Below are 13,315 nucleotides of genomic sequence, written 5' to 3' on the forward strand. Positions count from 1 at the left end.
GCTAAGTGAAATAAGTCAAAAAGAAAAACAAATACCATATGATCTCTCTTGTATTTAGAATCTAAAAAGTAAATGGTAAAAAAACCGAGCTCATAAAACCGACTGGTGCTTGACAGGGGTGGGAGTAATGCATGAACTATTTTTGTTTGTTTTTAGTTTAAAGAAACTGAGTTTTTAAAAATTTGATATAGATAGGTGCTTCTTGGTTATAAAAGTATTAACTTTCCCCCCTCACTTTAATGATGAGAGCATTACTACCTAATTTTACTACACACAGATCTTAACATGTTATAGAAAGTATGGTCCTTAAAGATCCCAGAATTATGGCATCAGATCTACACTGATCAGATGATAAGTTTCATCTACTTTCCTATGTCTCCACTAATGAGACCTGGAGCTATCAAGTAAACCTGGTGCTAAAGAAGAGCCAGGCTATTAAAACAGAAGAAAATATCCACAAACTTATCCCTATAGGCTTTTTATAAACTCTATATAACTTTTTGTATAAACTAAACTCTAACTGCCATCACCATATGAGTTTACTGGATAGTCCTATGGCTTCACTTCATCTCTACAGAGTCCCACTTATTCTGGGTTCCTTTTTAACTGAAACCTTTGACAATCTGTTAAAATTGTTCCTAACATCTAAAAACCTTTGTTTAAAAACTGACGTGTTATTAAAATTCCCTTAAGAAAAAGAATACCATCAGTCTAAAACTTCTGCAACCTTAGCAGGAAAAAGAATTTCAATGATTAAAGTCTACCTTGTAACTTTTAGCCAACCCAGCACAAAAGAGAAACATGATGTATGTGATGGTATTATATCATCTTTCCCACAAACTTAAACATTTACTACCTCAGAAAAGGAGCAGCATTCAGACCTCGACAAGGATGATTTCTCCTGTTATTTAAAAGGCTAATGTCTCATCTCCAGTGTAATACTGTTTCAGTTCAACTCATGATTGCAAATGGCACTACAGTTATTTCCAACATTAAATACTGCAAACTACTGATCCCTTCCCAGGATTAGGATTTAAATATTCATGTGGCTTTTACGTGAAAACAGCAAGCAATAAAAAGATCAAGAATGTACAAAGGAAAAAAAACAAAAATCTTCACTTGAGATATATGAAGAGGAGCCGAGACCAATTTTATACTTGAAATTTGTGCCTATGTGCATGCAAGTATTTTTTTAAAGATAAATTCCATATATTTCATTAGATTAGAGGGACTTCAAAAAGGTTAATGTTAACTATTGGTTTAAGATATTCAATTCTGAACATAAACATCCAGGGGAAGTAAATTTTTGAAACTGTATTTATTAATGTTTTATTATACATATTGTATTCTATTAGAATTGAGGAGGGGGAAGCCCCACTTAAGTGAGGTAACAAACTTGCCATCTTTTACAAAATTTAATTAGAACTGACATGTTATGGTTAGTCCTTAATTCCTGAGAATTTGAACATTAAGTTTTCTGTGAATTTACAATGAAAGCTCACACTAACTTTATAGTATGTCTGAAAAAAATGAAAATATTAACATTAATATGTTAACATGAACCATCATCCAAATGTGTATATTAACTTAGGTAGGAAACACTCAAACCCTGTTAATCCACACTTCAATAACATTTAAATGCTTAATCTTTGTTCGGAGATTTTATTTCAAATATGTGAATTTATTATACTTTATCCAGACTGCAGTGGACATTATTTTGAACTAAAGGCAAAAAAATAACCTGTCACTTTCTTCTCAATTGTAGGTATCCATACAGTTAGCATGTGAAGTCTGTGTAGTATTGATAAAATACCTGATGTATGGGGATAATGAACAGAAATCTGATTCTCTTCTAATTACAATTTCTATCCCTTTAAAAGGAGATAATTTTAGGGAAATTAGAGAAGAAAAACGGAAAAGCAATACTGTTTGCTATGAAATGGAGATAAATTTGATATAACCCAATGCAAGATCATTAATATAAACATTCACAATAATGAAAATATAAATTATTAATTATGCAGCACGCTTGAGGGCCATTTCTACGGTTAGTATGAATTACAAATATTAAATGTCTTTAATCCAGTCACTGTCTACAATTTGGTAAGTCATGTTTACATAATATAAAACAAAAACAAACAAACACAAAAACACATTTCCTACCTATTCTGTTTCTTCTGACTTTTAACAGTGAAAGCATTTATCTTGGGCTGGGAAAATGACCCTGACCATAACCATGAATACAGGGCATTGTACACCTGTTCCAAAAGCTGGAAATCAAACAATGTTAGAATTACTTGCAGGATTTACCCAAAGAAATGCTTAATAGGCAAGTGCAATGGAAAATCAAATTATTTCCCCAAATGATGTTAATACTACATGTAACGTTTTAAACTTAGTTTTCATTGTAAAAGTATCATTGTTTATATATTAAAAGATGATAGGCCACGATTAACCATTTAACTATTAACTGAAAATCTTTACAAAAAATAAAGCTAGCAGCTTGCTGGGAACTAAATTTACTCAAAATCTTTCTATGCTTTTTAAAGCAGTAAATGATTTAATTCATTAGCACTTTATTCTCACAGTGGTAAATTTTTAAAAGCCTGCACAGTGCTTAATCTGATGACTTAGATTATACTTGGTTTAAATAAAAAGTCTGTCCAAACCATCACCAAGATTTCAATTCAACCTCATGAGGAAGAAACCTGAGTTTGGTTGTAGAAATAAGAATTCATTCAGTTTTTCTCTGATATCATACATAGGGCCTTCAACCAAAAGTGAAGCTTCAAGTAGGACTCTATGGCTTTATCTGAATTTTTTTTCATCTCGTGTATTAAGTAAATCTTAAATTTAAAGCAGTTGTTGGAGATTAAATGTTCTCAAAACAATGTAAACTAGTTATAAAATATTTTTACCAAGGACATCAGCAGCTTGTGAGTCACAAGAAATTAACAATGAATGTTTATACTATACATAAAGGGTACATAACACACTTGTGCCTCACCTCTAGTATCAAAACCATCTTCATATATTCTTTTTATGAGAACATTGATATGTATGCTCCATTAATTTTAGGCTCGATTCCTTTTGTTTAAACATGTATTTACTGGCTGTACATAGTATATGCATTGAATTTCCAATGACTGGACAAATATGGATCAAAGACCTATGCAAATACAAATTATAAACATTCATGTAGATTACAAGAGATCTGAGGTGGCAGTTTAGGAGTTTGGATTGGCCCTTCTATAAATTCACTTCAACTAACTGTTTCTAGGCACATCTTCTAGCCTGAAGTCCAGGCAAAAATACAACTTTAAAATCTTTCTCAATCTTTGAAAAGTAGAGCCTTTGGAAGAAGAATGGACTTAGCTTTACAGCACTGCCTTAAAAAGAGCTGCAACTTCTAAACATTTCCCAGGGATGTGGCCCAGGAAACACTTCATCATTAGCTTACTAACGTCCATGTCACTGGCAATAGCACTGACACAATTCTGATGATTTCATAGGAACACTGCATTACCATCAACATCATTTGACAACAGGATCTGCAGGAACAGTGCGGTCGGACAGGTCTCCACTGTTCGCTGTAGTCTCTTCTGGAAGCATACATGAAAATAACATTGGACATATTTATGTTCATTTAAAAAAATGAATTGAGAATAAAATTCAGAAGAGCTGTGTTGCTCAATTTCAAATTAAGAAAATGTTTCATCTACCAAATATCTCTCTAACAATCACAAATTATATCTAGATTACCTCAATTTTTGAAAAATCTAGGCCAAATGTTGCAAATATAACCTTTTAACTGGTTCTTAATGAGGGTACAGATTTGTGAGAGATCAGAACAGCATCTGGGGCACGCTCCCCATAGCCAGGGCAAGAAACCACTCTTACAGCATATGCTGGTAACTGAGAAACGTGGCAGCAAATCCACATATAAAATTGTCCAGAATGAATAACTTTCCATTTGTATTTGTAATTTGCTTTTAAAAGCAGCTTTTATTATGATTATGATAAAATGAATTCCTTTTTGTGCAAATTCACATGCACATATTTAATTAACAGAGAAAAACTATCTGACTCACGGATCCAGCAACTCGGACTACATCTCTAAGCAGCCTTTAGCTAGAGTCCTAAAACACAACAATCGGGGCATTTGAGTGATATACAGCAACCAGAATCCCAGAGAGTTCCTTAAAAAGGAACAAAGTCCAAAGCAAGGTACTCCACGAGCCTGAAAGGTTTGTGTTAATGCTTCAGGACCTTGAAGTAAACATCCAGTTGCATAGTATGCCCAGCCCCCTGGGGCTGGAGACAAGGTTCTGGCACAGGAAATGCCTGAGCAGAACCTAAACGATAACTGAGTTTCTCCCTAATTTAGATTATATTGACTCAAATTCTTCCAAATGGCTTTGCTAGATATTATCTTAGCCTTGAAAATGAACCCAAACATAATTTTTCATTTATTAAATACGGAGTATCAGCCTGAAATTTTTCAAGCACACAATCATTATTTACTGAGTCTAGATTCCAAAAATGCCTGCTTATGCTCAATAATATTTAATTTATGCATTGTTAGTGAATGCTGTTGATATATCTATCCGACTAAATTACCTCTATTCAGTATTAAAATTTTTTTAATTTAACTGACAAAATAAGATTAATAAAAACATTGTTTTTTATGAAATGTTTTATGTTTAGATTTATGAAAATACAAGAAAAAAGAAAAAAGAGCAAACAAGAAAACTGTCAACTCGGTTGCTATGTCCAGTTTTGAGCTTCCAAGCAAAGAAAGAAATCTAAGTTACATAATTTCCATGACAGAAAAAAGGAAACATTCATTCCTCAGAGAGGACAATTGTTCCTAAACTTCGAATCTGAGAAAAGTGTATCATGGGGGAGTCCTTAAGTATGAAACACTGAGCAGTGTTCTTAAACATTAAAATATATAAATACTTTCCCACCATCCTACATAGAATACAATGGACAGAATCCTTTCCTTAATGATACAAGTTCACTGATATGACTGTGGGTTATTATGGCTACACACTACACTCTGACTCTTCAAGGCTGGGCTACAGAACAGAGGAGGGGGCTGTTCCTATGTCACTAAATAGCCCCTACTATTCTATACCTTCTTAATCACCTGCCCTATCTCATTAGGTCAATACCTTGTTAGCAGCAGCCTACCAACATTAATGTTCCTCCTCTAAACTGTCCTTTTTTAGCTGATATGGGTTGAGGGGTGAAAGAAAATACACTGAGCTTGTTAAGAGTAGATGAATGAAACCAAATAGTAACCTCAGAAAGAATTGCATAATCTATGTATCTTTCTTTTCAATTTCACAAATGATCCACATAGACTATTTTTTAAAGACATTTCTCGTCTGTATTATTTTTCAAAAGGAAAAGGAAGCTGAGAGTCTGACCAAATAAAAATGGGGGGTTAGTGTCTACTCTTAAAGAAAGATTTATTGATCTTGCCAAATTTAAGCCCCTCACTGACCTTCCTTCTTCTTTTCTTGGTTTTCTTCAGCCGCAGTCTTGTCAGCTCTGAAGAAAATTCTTGCACTGCTCAGTGAGAAATAGAGCAATTCAAATTCCTAAGTAAATAAAAAGAATTTAAAATAAAAGCTGAAAATACTTATTGTAGCAGAATATCAAAATTATCATATTTAATGACTTATTATTTCTAAAAAGTTCTAGTAGAAATCATAAATACAGAAACTAAACTAAGTAATCCATCCATTTTAAAGATCTGAATCAAATGGCTTCCAAATACCATTCATTTTAAAATAGATTATTACCACTATTCATCTCACTTGTTAAAATAGGGGTTTTCATAAGATTTGTTTTTTTCCAGATACTGAGAAGTAATGGAGCTGTTATTCTCCACTAACCTGCAGACATACATCCAGGCGCTTCTGAGTGAGATTCATAGTCTGTAGTAGTTTTTCATCTTGACTAGTTGACTGCACATTCTGTTGCTTAGCAACAGCTCTTATCTCTTTCATGTACTTCTCTCTAACAGATTGGAACCAGTGAAGAGAGTCAAATTCCTGGTACTGATCCAAAAGCTTCAGAATGTAAGCCACACCTGCAGACATTAGCAAAACCAGAACACAATTACAATGAGTATAGAAGTTGTATTCTACTCCACCAATAATTCCTAACATTAAGCTAACCATTTTTAATTATCCTCTTATAAATTACTTTTACAGCATAAATAAGTCTAACAACATGATTTAATTCCTCCTAAAAAAAAAAAAAAAAAGATGTGAAAGTATAAAGAAGGAGAAAGCGGCAAGAAGAAAAAAGAAATAACATGGCTATGCAAATCACCTGAAGATAACATATAGTTTACAAGGGTGGGGAAAAACTTCCACTGCTAAATAGACAGCAATGGAGGAAGCTACAGAGAAATCAGGGAAACTATAAGATGCTAAGACTGTAAAACAAAACTTAAAATATAGGTCCAACTAAGTGATTAGCAATACCATATACCAAGGGGGCAAGAGAATGATGATAGTTATAAATTATGAAAACAAGTATCAGGCAACCCAGCTAAAAAATAAATACTACTTATGAAAAACAGATCTACAAAGAGTAAAACAAACCTATTCTTAAGCAAATCTCTCTAAAAAACCATTGTAAGATGAACATAAAATTAATGGGAAAACAATTCTATTAAGCTTACCCATCGCAAAGCCATCATCAGTAAAAGCAGCTCCTATTTTATTTTTTTTATTCAATTTCTCCTTGCAACTAATGGAATGCTCTACAAAGTTGAGGGTCTAAAAAGATACGACGACATGTTAGAGAAACAACTGTGCTAAAAAATCTTGAGAACTTAAGTTCCTAAAATAGAGATTTCAAAAATTATAAATAGGATCTCCTCTAGGTTCCTGTCATTTTGACTTGAAATATTTGCCTCATATAGCCTCTTGGTGAGGTCACAACCTGAACATGTTGTATTTACCTTAGTGGCTCTTCTTTCAAAGTCCTTTAAATTTTGAGCCCTGCCCCCTCAGTCACTTACCCAAGCACAGTGCCTTAATAGAGCTGTCATAAAATATGCACACTTTACACAAAGGACACTGAGGTGTGAGAAGTTTATAACTCGACCAAAGTTGTACTCTAAGTGAAATTTGGAGTCAGAAAAGTAGGCCTGCTTTACCTCGAAGCATAAGCGCTCAAGCATGGCAGTCCTTACTTCTACCCACCCAATTCATGCTAAAATTCTATTTCTTATCATATTCTTGGTTTAAAGGATTAGTAGTCATTTGGATAAATGAATAACCCAAAAAAGTGCTTTCCTAAAATTCAGCTCCTCCAAAATGCCTAATCATATATTTATTCAACGAAGATTAATTATGATAAAAAAAAAAGAACACCATCAGAGTTCTCTGCAGTGACAGACATGCTATATATCTGCACTGTCCACTACAGTTAAGTCACCAGCCACAGAAGGCCAATGAGCACTTGAAATGCGGCTCCTAAAACTGAGGAACTGGATTTATTTTATAAAATTTAAACTAATTTAAAGTAGCCACTTGTAGCCACATATGGATAGCACAACTCTAGAGGGGTAGAGAGAGACCTGTTTAAAAATTATGATACAGTGTGATAAATATTATAATAGCTTACACTGGAAACAACAGATGAAGTTTCACTTTATTGCCTGCAAAATAATTTCTTGGCAATTAATTTCATATTTGTGAAATCCTTATCAACTGTTATTTATCTCATTTATGTTTGTCTTTTTTATGGAATCAGATCATCAACTCAAGTTCTAAGATTCTTTATAGTGCTCTTAAGCCACCTTATTTGCTCCATCACTAACTGAAGTCTGACAGGTGCCCTGCAAAACCACTCTTCCCCAAATTCACAAGCAGTTCCCCACTGCTGTTTACTAAGGCTTGAGTATACTGCCCTTCAAATTAAAGAAATGTGGTGAGAATTTACCCTAAGGTAACTATATTGTTATCAAAGTATAATTAAGACTTCGACTCACCTCTAGCTTGACAGTAACTTAAGATGAAAAGATAATGCTTATTAGATGAACATGGACATTTTTGCTACATCAGTTATAATTTATATGATAAAGCACTAACAATAAATGTATAAAAAACAGTAAAAATTCATGAAGAAAAAGCTGTCAATAAACAGACCATACGCCACTTTCAAAGAATAATAATGACTATAATATGTAAGAAGATGTGCCAATACGGGCCGCAATATGAAGTTATTACTCTTGATCAAAGTTAGATGTAATCAAAAGTTAGATCTGCTCCATGATAGTTAGATTTTTGACCTATCCATTTAAAAATCAGTTTTATATAAAAACCTTCAGGGAAAAATAACGCTTAAAGCTAATATATACTTCTCTAATCTCTTAATTCCATTTTTTTCCACTGTGACAATTGTTTTTATAACGCAGTTTTGGGTAACTTGAGCTATTTTTGATAGAAACTATAGAATTAGAGTACAACACACTATATACTGAGGAAGCACTAAAAATTTAGTCTAGATGTTAATATTTACTACTCAATAGAGAGAAGTTGTCCTCTTAATCTGTGTTAAGAGATGTGTTAGAACATGATGTGATTAAAGTTAGTCTTCATTAATCACTTAAAATGATTATGTGGTATAATTCAGCCCCAAAATTATATATATGAAATGGTGTACACTCAAGTATATTAAATCACTAAGCTATTCATTTCAGAGCAATTTTTCTGTGTTGGGGCCTTACTGTCACAAAAATGAACACGTGCATTAGGTTTCTCTGGCAGTTATTAACAAATAAGAATTTAACTATAAGTCAGTCTCATTCTGCATACCTAATAAGTAAAAATTCTAGGCTACGCTGAGATCACAGTTTTATGTACAACCAGATATACAGTAATACAATCTGTGTGCATGCCCTACTACAAAGAAATTATATTTATTAATACTTCTTTAAAAATTCACTTTGGATACTAAAAATACTCACCAGAGGGGGAACAATGATATAGAAATTTCGGAGATGAATATTCTTTGGCCTTCGAAATTCTGGCGCAAAAACATCTACGAGCATTTTGAAATACTCTGTGCCTTCAGCAGAATTTCGTGTGTGATCATTGAGGACTGAATCCAAATGCCTAAAATGCAAAAAATTATTTGACTCTTTTCTCAAAAGAAAATGTGGCTTTTTAAATCCATCTCTCATCAGCTTAGTTGAGAGCACTCAAAAATATAAAACATTGTAAGACATTTCTAAGTAACTTTCCTTCTAGTTCAAAATGAACTCATTTTCTTAATGACAGAAGCTGATCAATACTGTTTAATTAACTTAGTCTCTAAAAGAGAATATGAAGGATATCTTGGCACTTAACAGTTTTATATTTCTTCTACCTACAAGGAGCCCTGTAGAACTCCCTTTCATTATAAATAAATTCATCTTTAATCTCACTAATGCTTCTTCCACACTTCCTCACCTCAACTGAAACCTAGGTTTGAGAACTTGGCTTCCCGCAAAACCTTCAGAAACATTAGCTGTTTTCTCTCCAGCTTCCCTCAGGTATAGCTATTACCATTTTCAAATGATTACTTTTCCCTATCTACTAGAAAGTAAAAGACTCCTTTGAGACACATATGATCCAACTATATTCAACTACTCAATTACTCCCTCCTGAAAGCGGGCATCTATGAAGCTACTAACCACTGCCCTACATTTATCTCAGATTGATACCTGCTTCAGTTTTCCTCCATGATTTTGGAAGAGGTCACCGTCTACTGCGATCACTGATTCATTCTCATAACCCCACAATTCCTTAACTTCACCTGCCATGAACTTTCCTTCACTTGATGTCAGTCATACATTCCCTTGTCCAAATCTGGAGACAATATACCACTCTGACTCCCTTGCACTGCTTCAAAATAGTTTTTAAAGGTCTTCGATTTTTGAAATGAAAAATATCACTTAATAAGATAATGATCTGATTTTCTTCGATACACAAGCCACAAACTAATTTAATCACTTCATGACATGATTTCAAACAGCTTATTAATTGTACATGGCTTCTTTAATTTGGCAAAGAACTAAGCTATTCATTTCAGAGCAATTTTTCTGTGTTGGGGCCTTACTGTCACAAAAATGAACATGTGCATTTCCAGTATATTTTTTCATTTAAAAAAACTTTAAGCCTATTGAAAGTTAAAATATAGTGTAATGAACACCTGTATATCCTTCAACTGGATTCACTATATAACATTTTCCTACATTTCTTTTTATAGTTGGATCATATGTGTCTAAAACATTTAAAAGATGCAGACCTCATGTCACTTACTCATAAATACTTTAGTATAAATCTATTAAAGAACCAACACATTTTCCTACAAAGCCACAATATACTATTATACCTCCCCTCCAAAATTACAGTATTATCTAACATACATATTCGAGTTTCTGCAATTATCCCCAAATATCCTTTATAGTTATATTTTCTTCCTTATCTAGGATACGATTAGAAATCACCCACTGCATTTGGTTGTCAAGTGTCTTTACTCTCCTCCTCTAGAATAGTTTCCTTGCTTTTTTTGTCTTTCATGACATTTGACATTTTTTAAGAGTCTAGGCCAGCTGTTTCATAGAATGCTCCCACATTCTGGATATCTCGGATGATTTTCTCATACTAAATTCAGAACAAACATTTCTGGCAAGAATACAACACAGGTACTTGCTATTATATTGCATCAGGAGACCATGTAATGTCACTGTCCAGTTACTGGTGATGTTTGATCACTTAGTTAAGGTGGAATATAGCAATCTCTCCATTGTAAAGACAGTTTCCCCCCCTTTGTAATTAATAAACAATTTATGAATACTCCATTACCCAAAAATATTTTAGAATTCATTGATGATTTTTGTCTGATTTTAAGTATATTAGTGCTGACTGCTAAACAGTGATTTCCCCCCTCCCCAAATCTTCTCATCCCTTCTATATTTATTATCTGGCATTCTTCTGCAAAGAGGAACATTCCCTCTGCTCCTCCAACTTTTCTTATCATCACAATGACACATGGCTTTTTTTGTTCAATGTATTATAATTGATTTCTACCATTATTCATTTTGATACTCAAATTATCTCCACTTTCTCCAGGGATGCCCCCTCATGTCTGACTCAATAAACTGGTATAATTAATAATATAACTTAGTTTTCTGAAGAACTTAATTCTGAATGCCTCTTTCAAGTTTCGTGTTCCAAAATCACTATGGACTCAAGTCTATAGATCTGCACTATATGATAAGACAGCCATGATAATTTAAATTTAAATGAAATAAAATTTTGAATTCAGTTCCTCAGTCCCATTAGCCCCCTGTTTCAAGTGTTCAACAGCTACACGTGGTAGTGGCTACTGTCCTGAATGGTGCTGCTCCAGGCTGCACGAATGAAGGACTGGTATTCCCAAAAAGTGTTAGTAAACAAATATTAAAAAAGTAAAAAGAAACAAATAAATTTTATTAATACTTGATTTTTTTATATGAAATACTCAAAAGTAGTTAAGTACTTTACACTTTAGTACATTTCATTTGGACTAACCACATTTCCTGTGTTCAATAGCCACATGTGGCAAGTGGCTACTATGTTGGACAACACGTCTAGAAGATCCATTTTTAGTGAAGTTGTAAAGATCTCAGAATACTAGTCTTAAAAAAGCCCATTACATTTCATAAGCTGAAACCATAACTTGTATAATAAAAACACTGATATATAACTTTAGATATTACCCTCTATTCTTCTCTTTCATAAACACATACTGATTATTCCAAAATTAGATTACCTCGCTGCTTTTAAAGTTTCTTCTGCAAGACCTTCTTCTTTTACTAGTTCTTCAAAATTAACAATATCTTCAAGGTCAGGCACAAATCTACATAAGAATTTGAGAAGGAATTTATTAAGGCAAGATGATGTGTACAACTGACACAGATATTAAAGCGGTACTCTAGGACTCTAAATTTTTCAACTATATATTTGAAAAGAATTTTGCATTTATATTATTAATTCCAAATTTAATTTTACATATTAATAATCCAATTTTAATCCTTAAAAGCATAAAATCTTTAGAACCATTCACAAACTGTACTGATAAAATAAATTAACTATAACTTCAAGGGAAATAGATTTTCAAAGACCTGTTATATTTTAAGGAGAAAAAAATGAACTAGAATTAATGGTTTTTGTCCATATTTTGTATCAAAATGTATCAATAATATATATCTCTATAATATTACTTATAATATATTTAAAGGACATAAAAATTTTTAATGGAATCAACAAGGTAAAAATGATGTTTGCATCCATACCTAATGGCATTGCTGCTACAATGAAGGCCACCAGATCTTATCATTCGTATGTAGCCCATAGCATTACCTTAAAAAAAACACACAAAAAAGGTCAGATATTTATACAAATAATCCTAAGTTCTAATAATCAGGAATACAGTTATATATAGTAGTCAGTTACGAGGTGCCCACAGCGAAATATTCTGCTGTATTTTACTTCAGTTCTTGCTCCATAAAGCATGTTTGTGCACTTTAAAATATAAATGTACATACTTATACACATCTGTTAAACCTTTTAAAAATAAATGTACTCATTTGATAAAATTAAATGCTGACTTTTAAGAAAATTACTACATCAACAATTTCTTCCCTCTCATATCGAGAGCCTCCCAGCCTCTCTCCCTCACATGCACAGCTGAAAGTGTTATCAAGAAATCTTTATTTGATACCTCCCAAATTTACATCTCCAGACTGCACTATTCCTCTAGGCTTTTTTATCCAATGCCTACACCTACATGTATAAGAAAAAATTTTAATTCAGTATGTTCAAGATCTTCACTACCTCTCAATTGTTTCCTATTTCAGAAGCTGCCAATTCCATCCTTCCAGCTGCTCAGGCCAAACACCCTGGCTCCTCTCTCACACTTTATATCAAATCAATGGGCAAAATATGTTGGCTCTGCCTTCAAAGTTTAGCCAGTATCCACTTTTTACCACCTTCACAACATAACCAATATCCAACCATTTGTCACCACTTTCACAGCTATCACCTTATTCCAAACCACCACCGCTCTTGCCAAGACCACTGCAATATGCGATGGCCTCCTGATTTGCCTACTTCCACCAATACTGCAGCCAGTGGGTCTTTTAAAACTAAGTTGGAGCATATCATTCCTTTCCTGAAAACTACCATGGCTTTCTATCTCACAATAAAGTCCAAACTGACATCCAAACATAGCCTTGCATGACCTTGTCCCTTGATGC

The 13,315-nt window shown here is 33.3% G+C and overlaps 1 protein-coding gene across 4 annotated transcripts in view; it reads right to left on the reverse strand.

Moving 5' to 3' along the window:
• Nucleotides 1–1,299: 1,299 nt before the first annotated feature.
• The window catches only part of WASHC4 (WASH complex subunit 4), a 50,665-nt gene continuing 38,649 nt past the window's right edge, over nt 1,300–13,315 (reverse strand). The window contains exons 27-34 of one of the 4 annotated variants that reach the window (XM_039877897.1): nt 12,353–12,419; nt 11,830–11,916; nt 8,999–9,146; nt 6,704–6,800; nt 5,907–6,103; nt 5,513–5,609; nt 3,527–3,599; nt 1,300–2,270 (exon numbers count right to left, since the gene is read on the reverse strand). In XM_039877897.1, the coding sequence (XP_039733831.1) occupies nt 3,535–3,599; nt 5,513–5,609; nt 5,907–6,103; nt 6,704–6,800; nt 8,999–9,146; nt 11,830–11,916; nt 12,353–12,419 (758 nt within the window). In that variant the 3' untranslated portion in view covers nt 1,300–2,270; nt 3,527–3,534. Of the gene's footprint in view, nt 3,603–5,512; nt 5,610–5,906; nt 6,104–6,703; nt 6,801–8,998; nt 9,147–11,829; nt 11,917–12,352; nt 12,420–13,315 lie in introns of all 4 variants that reach the window. The other 3 variants (XM_039877894.1, XM_039877895.1, XM_039877893.1) reach the window with 3 other exon arrangements.

The sequence above is a fragment of the Pteropus medius genome, unplaced genomic scaffold, assembly GCF_902729225.1.
Source record: "Pteropus medius unplaced genomic scaffold, Ma_sr-lr_union100, whole genome shotgun sequence".
Taxonomy (NCBI): Eukaryota; Metazoa; Chordata; class Mammalia; order Chiroptera; family Pteropodidae; genus Pteropus; species Pteropus medius.